This window comes from Sprattus sprattus (genome assembly GCF_963457725.1).
Source record: "Sprattus sprattus genome assembly, chromosome: 2".
Lineage (NCBI taxonomy): Eukaryota > Metazoa > Chordata > Actinopteri > Clupeiformes > Clupeidae > Sprattus > Sprattus sprattus.
In genome coordinates this window covers 68,304,142-68,311,641 of record NC_137921.1, presented here as the reverse complement: position 1 = coordinate 68,311,641, position 7,500 = coordinate 68,304,142, and the positions used below count along the sequence as shown (strand labels likewise).

General features: G+C 49.7%; 1 protein-coding gene across 1 annotated transcript in view; it reads left to right on the top strand.

Annotated features, from left to right (window-relative positions):
- The window catches only part of jag2b (jagged canonical Notch ligand 2b), a gene marked incomplete at its 3' end in the record, with an annotated part of 65,979 nt that overhangs the window by 19,204 nt on the left and 39,275 nt on the right, over nucleotides 1–7,500 (top strand). Inside the window, exon 4 of the mRNA XM_080860381.1 lies at nucleotides 6,850–7,113. Within this exon, the coding sequence (XP_080716507.1) occupies nucleotides 6,850–7,113 (264 nt within the window). The remainder of the gene's footprint in view (nucleotides 1–6,849; nucleotides 7,114–7,500) is intronic.

The window sequence follows — 7,500 nt, the reverse complement described above, 5'->3', positions numbered from 1 at the left end:
CGAAAGGTATGTAAGGAAACACTGCTTCCAGTTCCGACAGGCCTTCACACTCCCACACCCTGCTCCGTCCGACCGTGAGTCAGGGTTTCCTCAGGTTCCTTCAGTAGCGGTACATGAGCCTTAGGTGATGACTCTGACTTCATATAGAGATCGGACAGGCTATGACTGACAGATTTATTGATTGGCAGATTGATTGATAAGCTTGGGGGTTCGTTAAAAGGTAATTAAAACCCAAGCTGAGGCAGGATTGCAGACTCCATTTGGCAGGTGTGTGGTGGAAAGGAACCTGTAGAGCAGGCCTGAAGGGGAAGGAGATAGAGATGGAGATGGAAAGAGGAACGGGAGAGCTGCTCGTTAACATACTGTGCACACTCCTCACTTCACTCTGTTTAACACATGCACATTCACAAACACGTTCAGACACACACACACACACACACACACACACACGCGCGCCTGCTGCTCCCCTGTCGAGACCGAGACGGAGGGATGAGCTCAGCGGGCCTCCCCACAGTCTGCTGTGCAGCGCACACACAAACTTACACACACACACACACACACACACACCTCTCCATCCCTAGCTAGGGAATGGCTCATGGCTGATTGGCTGGTACTAGCATGAGAGGGAGAGGGGGGCAGGGGGCTGATGAGATGGACCAGCCATAACACAATTGAACTGTAGTCCGAGCGAAAGCCCCAGGCGATACAGGTACCCTATGGGGTAGGTAGGATGCGTGTTGGGCAGGGGGGGTTGGGGGGCTGATTAGGGGTCTAACAGGCCAAGCATTAGGGGTGGGGGGGGGGGTATAGGGAGGATTGAATGCGGTGGGGACCGATTGGTGGTTTGCGGCGTGTGTGGCGCCACCGGAACCGCAGCTGCATCCTGTTGTCCCGCCACTGGTCCGTCCGCCCGCCCGCCGCAGCCCACCGCCTTTTGTCTCGTCGGAGGAATTGTCGGGAGGAAGCGGAGGAATGTATCTCATGTAAGTCTGAGATGGGGAGAGAGTGGGAGAAAGAGAGAGAGGGAAGGAAGAGAGATGGAGAGAGGGAGAGAGATGGAGAGAGAGAGAGAGGGAAGGAAGAGAGAGAGAGAGAGAGAGAGAGAGTGTGGGCGAAGAAGAGGTGTTTAGAAAGGTAAAGAGAACAAGAGAGAGAATGGAAGATGGAGATGCAAACATGTGCAATGGAATTAAATCCCCACCTCCTTACTCCACACTTACTCTCTCTTCCTCTCAAACATCCTCTCCCTCTCTCTCTCTCCCTGTCACACACCCTCTCACACACACCCTGTCTTTCTCACACTCACTCTCTCTCTCTCTCTCTCTCTCCTTCTCTCACACACCCTCACCCTCTCTCTCTCCCTCTCACCCTCACTCTCTATCTCCCTCTCACACATTCCCTCACTCACACTCTCTCTCTCTCTCTCTCTCTCTCTCTCTCTCCCTCTCACACACACCCTCTCTCTCTCTCTCTCTCTCTCTCTCCCTCTCACACACACCCTCCCTCTTATCTTTCTCTCTCCACGCCTGACGCCTGTGCTGAAATAGTCCTAGGAGGCCAAGACACTCTGAAGCCATTAGTGGAAAAGGACAGATATATACTGTATATATATATATATATTTTCTTATTGTAGTATGGCCAGTGTAGGTCTAGAATGTACGCTTAAAATGGCTGCCAAGCAGGTGCCCCCCCCCCCTCCACCCATGAAGTTACAGAAGTATTTGGTGCAGAACAGCTGGTCAGTAATTGAGTGCTTCATCTTGGCCTAGAGAAGGAGGGAAGAAAGGAAAGGTGGGGGTTGGGATGGAGAGATTGAGACGGAGAGAAGAAGAGGCGTAAACAGCCAAATGACATGGGGAAAGTCCCTAATGAACTGAGCTCTGTCGAGGACGCAAGGACGTGGGATACACCACTCGCTGAGGCTTTCTACATGCCCTATGTGTGTCAATGCCACGTCCCTACCTAAGATATGACTTAAAAGAGCCAGTGGGTCGTTTAAAAACTGGGTTTAAAGAGGCAGAAATCTTCATGCAAATGCCACAAGCACCCAAAATACAACCGCAATGTTGACCGTTAGACGCTGGCTATTCCCGACGGTTTTCCGTTTCGTTTTTAACTGGGAAAGAGCGGCTCGTCGTCCACGTTTCCCCCTCGGCTCTCCGCGCGTTCCCAGGCCGTGAGACGCAGAGCTCTCCTCACGGGATTCCGAGTCTGGGAGGCGGGAAGACAAAGGCTCTGTTTGTTTGTGTCCCGGCTGAAGGTGAATTCCTATGGAGCAGACTCCAGCGCTCCAGACTCCAGCGTCACTTCCAGTCCTGGTCCGTGATCATTAATGATTCTCGCAAGGGCTAACTAAAGGCTCAGTGAGAACTAAAAACATTTGTAGGGATGGTTTTTGTTTGTTGTTTGTTTACCAGTAAGCATTTGTAAGGAAGTTTTAAAACTTTAAAAAAAATATAAAAATGTGTAGAATCAAGAGTACTTGCAAGGCATCTCTATATGAAATCAGCGACTAAACATCGTTCGTAATATCGAATCGAGAAAATCTCTGGCAATTATCATCCATGCTTTCGCTCCATCTCATGACTGTCAATTACAGCATCCAAGAGAGGTCGAGCAGACAGTCTGGTCCTTTTGGCATTCTCTCACACACCGAGCAGAAGGGAGCAGCAGTGTTTGACGAGCCAGTTAGCTGAAACATTATTGCGACTTTGGGAGCAGTGCTCGGTGAGCCTGTGTGCTGAGACGTTATTGAGAGCTCAGGAGCTGTCACTGCACTCCCCATAGATCAACGTGGTCACGATGGTTGGAGCAGCTCATGTGACACCCGGTGCAAGGTTGATGCCAAAGGGCATGACCCGAAACCCACGTGACTCTGTGTGTGGATTCTTCATGCCTCAAACATGCAGCATTCTCACCTCTGCAGCATTCCCACTTCAAATAGTGTGTGTGTGTGTGTGTGTGTGTGTGTGTGTGTGTGTGTGTGTGTGTTGAATTGCGTATCTGACGTTGTCAGTGAGGAGTGCTGAGGTGATTGTGCGTGTGTGTATTTGTGAAAGTGTTTTCCAGACGAAGTTCTGGCAGATATTTGGCCAGGGCGAAAGAATGGTGCTGTGTATGAGGTGGTGTTTGTGCGGTTGTGTACATGCGTTCACACATTTGTCTGTCTGTGTTTGTCTGTCAGGGAGAGGAAGAGGGAGAGAAAGAGTGTATGTCTGTGTGGGAGAGAGGGGAGAAAAAAAACTAAAGAATGAGCGTGTGTGTGTGTGTGTAAATATGAGTGTGTGTGGGTCTGTATGAGAGAGAGAGAGAGAGACAGGACCGAGAGAGAGATAGTGTGTGTGTGTGTGTGTGTGTGTGTGTGTGTGTGTGTGTGTGTTTGAGAGGGGGAAAGAGAGAGTATGTGTGTGTGTGTGTGTGTGTGTGTGTGTTTGAGAGGGGGAAAGAGAGAGAGTGTGTGTGTGTGTGTGTGTGTTTGAGAGGGGGAAAGAGAGAGTATGTGTGTGTGTTGGCGATGGGGCCCCCAGGCCTCAGGAAAGGGCCCGCAGCATTGTGTTCCCTCGGCAGGAAGGGCTCTGGACGGCAGGCTGTTTGGACACGGAGCAGAGTGGCCCAGCGAGCCCGGGCCCCATTGTTCTTTATCTGGAGCGCCAGTGCTATTTCTGTTATTGTTGCTTAATACGTCTGACATTGTCAGTAGCCGGGGAGGAAGGTGTGTGTGTGTGTGTGTGTGTGAAAGTAAGTGATTGTGTGTGTGTGTGTGTGTGTGTGTGTGTGTGTGTGTGTGTTGACGAGGTTGTGTTTCTATGCATCACTTTTGTTGTTTATATATTTAGCCTGTGTTTGTGTTGAGGAGGTAGGGGGTCTGATCTGTGCATACATGCATGCATGCACGTTTGTTTCGTGTCTTTGCATTTGATTAATGTGTGAGCGCAGGAAATTATTTGTTTATGTTGTGCATTTTGCTCTGTGTGCGTGCGTGTGTGTGTGTGTGTGTGTGTGTGTGTGTGTGTGTGTGTGTGTGTGTGACAAAAGTCGAAGCAGTGGAACGGAGGAAACCACAGGCCTCCCGTTTCCAGCGACGACGATTGTTTGCCGTCTGCGATCCCACGGCGATAAAGATTGCTTTCTTTTCTGGGGATGCAGGCAGAGCCTTGGGAACGGGGGGGGATCGCTAAAGCGAGCGTTAGCGCACGCCGCGGTTGTTTGGACGCTAGCGGGCAGAGCACCAGTCACCCGCCTCCGCCTCTGTGGGTGTGGAAAACGTGGGCTGCATGACAACCGGGGGAGGTGTGTGTGTGTGTGTGTGTGTGTGTGTGTGTGTGTGTGTGTGTGTGTGTGTGTGTGTGTGTGTGTGTGTGTGTGTGTGTGTGTGTGTGTGTGTGTGTGTGTGTGTGTGTGTGTGTGTGTGTGTGTGTGTGTGTGTGTGTGTGTGTTTGAGAGTCCTTCAAGGGCTAACTAGACAGCAGCGCAGTTGCTCATGCTGAAAGTCGGGCAGCAGGCTGCTTTGGAATGGGAAGACTGTCTGAAGCGTGCTCTGCCCATCTCTCCCCAGCAACAGTTCTCCTTCAGATAGACACACACACACACACACACACACACACACACTGTTGCACTCACATAGTTTCTCTCTCACACACACATGGACTCAAATGCACGCTCTGTCAAACAGGAGCTAATGCACACTCAGAAACTGACACTCATGCTCTCTCTCTCTCTCTCTCTCTCTCTCTCTCTCTCTCTCTCTCTCTCCTCTCAAAGTCAAAAAGTCAAAGTGTGTTTATTATTGCATGTACCAAATTGCTTCAGCACAGCAAAATTCTTACGACTTGGCAAGCATCATTCATCTACGCAGTAGACGTCATACATATAACATATACCAAAAAAATAACATAAAAAACTCTATAACACTATGACAATAAAACATATAAAATGTAACATTAACATACAACAATTTAAAGATCCTCTCTCTCTCTCTTCTCTCTCTCTCTCTCTCTCTCTCTCTCTCTCTCTCTCTCTCTCTCTCTCTCTCTCTCTCTCTCTCTCTCTGTGGGTTTCTCTCAAACACATGCTCACACCCATTCTCGCTCAAACACTCTGACACACTAACAACAACACACACACACACACACACACACACACACACACACTGACACGTATTGGCATGCACCCATGCTTCAGCGGCCTCCTCCTTCTGCGCTGTTCTGGCTCTGAGTCCAGCCCACATCAGATGACCGAGGTCATAACAGCCTGTAGCATTTAAGGTTTGTTTGTTTGTTTGTTTGTTTGTTTTATTTTATTTGGTTAGTTTATATATTTGTTTGCTTCACTTCTTCCAGCTTTGAGGGTAGGCAGCGGGCAGTCCTGTCAGACACAGGCGTTGGTTTTTCCCTCCTCTGTGTTTTTTTCTTGTGTGACTCGGCTGCTAGCGCTGTTAGCGCTGCTGTTACTGGGCAGCGGTTGCCGGGGTGTTTTGTACCCAGTCTAGACCAGACCGGTCCGGGCCAGGGCCCTGGAAGTCCCTCGTGGCGGGGCACACTTGTCATCTCTATTGTGGCGGCACAAGAGAGGGGAAAGTGGGACAAGGAGTGGGAGGAAGCAGGAAGCAGAGACCTTGTAGGAAAGGGGGACCTGTGTAGCGCTAGCAATCCCAGAGGTTTATGGGTTTGGGGCGATATCAGCTCAGCTTCACGTGGTGGTCTGCACATGCTCTTTGTTCGTGTGTGTGTGTGTGTGTGTGTGTGTGTGTGTGTGTGTGTGTGTGTGTCTGTGTGGGTGGGTGGTTGTTTGACTGTCAGTCAGTGGGATAGTATTGTTTGCTTGTTAATGAGTAGGGGCATGTTTGCTTGGTTACTCACAGTGTTCATCCGCTGTTGTATTTCGATCACTTGTCACGTAATTGTTTTGTTGTGGATGTTTGTGATCCAGTGACTTAACCAGTTCGTAAATGTCCTTTGGATCATTTCGCTTTGAGGTTCTAGCAACAGAAAAAACTTGTAACCCCTTACACTTGCCTTAATATGTCCCCACAAACACTTTCCCCCGGCGGGTTTCCTCCTCTCAAGGTCATCCACAGGTCGAGTGTCAACCACCGTGTTTCCACCCACGCCTTCACAGCCCCCCATAAACAGCCACCCACCCACCTATACAACCCAGGAGAAGCAGATTATGAGCCAACTATTTATATCTGAGAGTCGTCCAGACATGTCTAAGTGAACAAGACCACTGTGATGGATGGTCGAGATGAATGGCAATAGATTAATGCACTGTTCTATGGGACCTGTGTAATGTCCTTAGCTAGCATATTTTAGTACAAACGTGCCTAATTGGTTTGCTGCTGTAAGTGCATCATTGGCCCACTTAAGCTAATATCTCTTCCCCCCCCCCCTTCCCTACCGCTTTACTGTCCTCCATACAAGACCACAGTTATGTGTAAAAGATTGATACTCCGTACTATATGACTACCGGTTTTGAACATTTAGGCTTGTAGTATACAACTTTACTGCACTATACTATTCAACAAACAATACCGTCTTACATTAGCACTTGGCTAACAGCAATGCACCGTCATGGGCTAGCGCTTTTTAGCACCCTTTTGCACGTCATGCCTGACAATCAATAGATGATTGGAGTCTGTTCTCTTGCCAATCCCCCCCCCCCCCCCCCCCCACCTGCAAATTCCGCCTTACCTCTCTTTCATGTTGAATGGGGATTGGCTTCCAATTGTCGCCGTTGGCTACCAATTATCAGGGCGTTGCCACCACCACCGTCTGAACTTTATGTATCGCTGTCGGAGTTGGACAGGCTAGTGTTCTAAACGTCCCTCCCTCCCTCCCTCCCTCCCTCCAGACGGGCCTCAGGAGGAGTCTCTGATCGAGCGGAGCATCCACACGGGCATGATGAACCCGGGCGAGGCCTGGCAGACGGTGCCGTACCCGGGGCCCACCGCCCGGCTGGAGTACCGCATCCGCGTGCGCTGCGACGAGAACTACTACGGCAGCAAGTGCAACAAGCAGTGCCGCCCGCGCGACGACTACTTCGGACACTACCGCTGCGAGCCCTCGGGGAACCGCGCCTGCCTCGACGGGTGGATGGGACCCGACTGCAGGACCGGTAAGAGCGTCCAGAACACTTTACATTTTTGTGTATGTGTGTGCCTTTTATATACACACACACACAATCATCATTGTATATATTATGATTGGAATTGAGTACTGTGTGCCAAATTGTAAGCCTAATTGTGTATTATAAACTGCTACCTCACACGTGTCTTATTATGTTATAAGCAGCAGGATGTAGAGAAAAAGGGTTCAGGGTAGTTTGAGGAGTCTTTGATGTTCCTGTAGCCAAACTTGTAAGTTTGACTGCTAACACGAGCGCAAGGGTCCACAGTCTTTGCCTGTGCTTTATGTAGCTTTAGAGAAAAGGAGGAAAACTGAAGACGTGAAGAAATGGTGTTTGGCTCACTCTCATGTAAAGCTTAGTAGTTAAATAAGAACC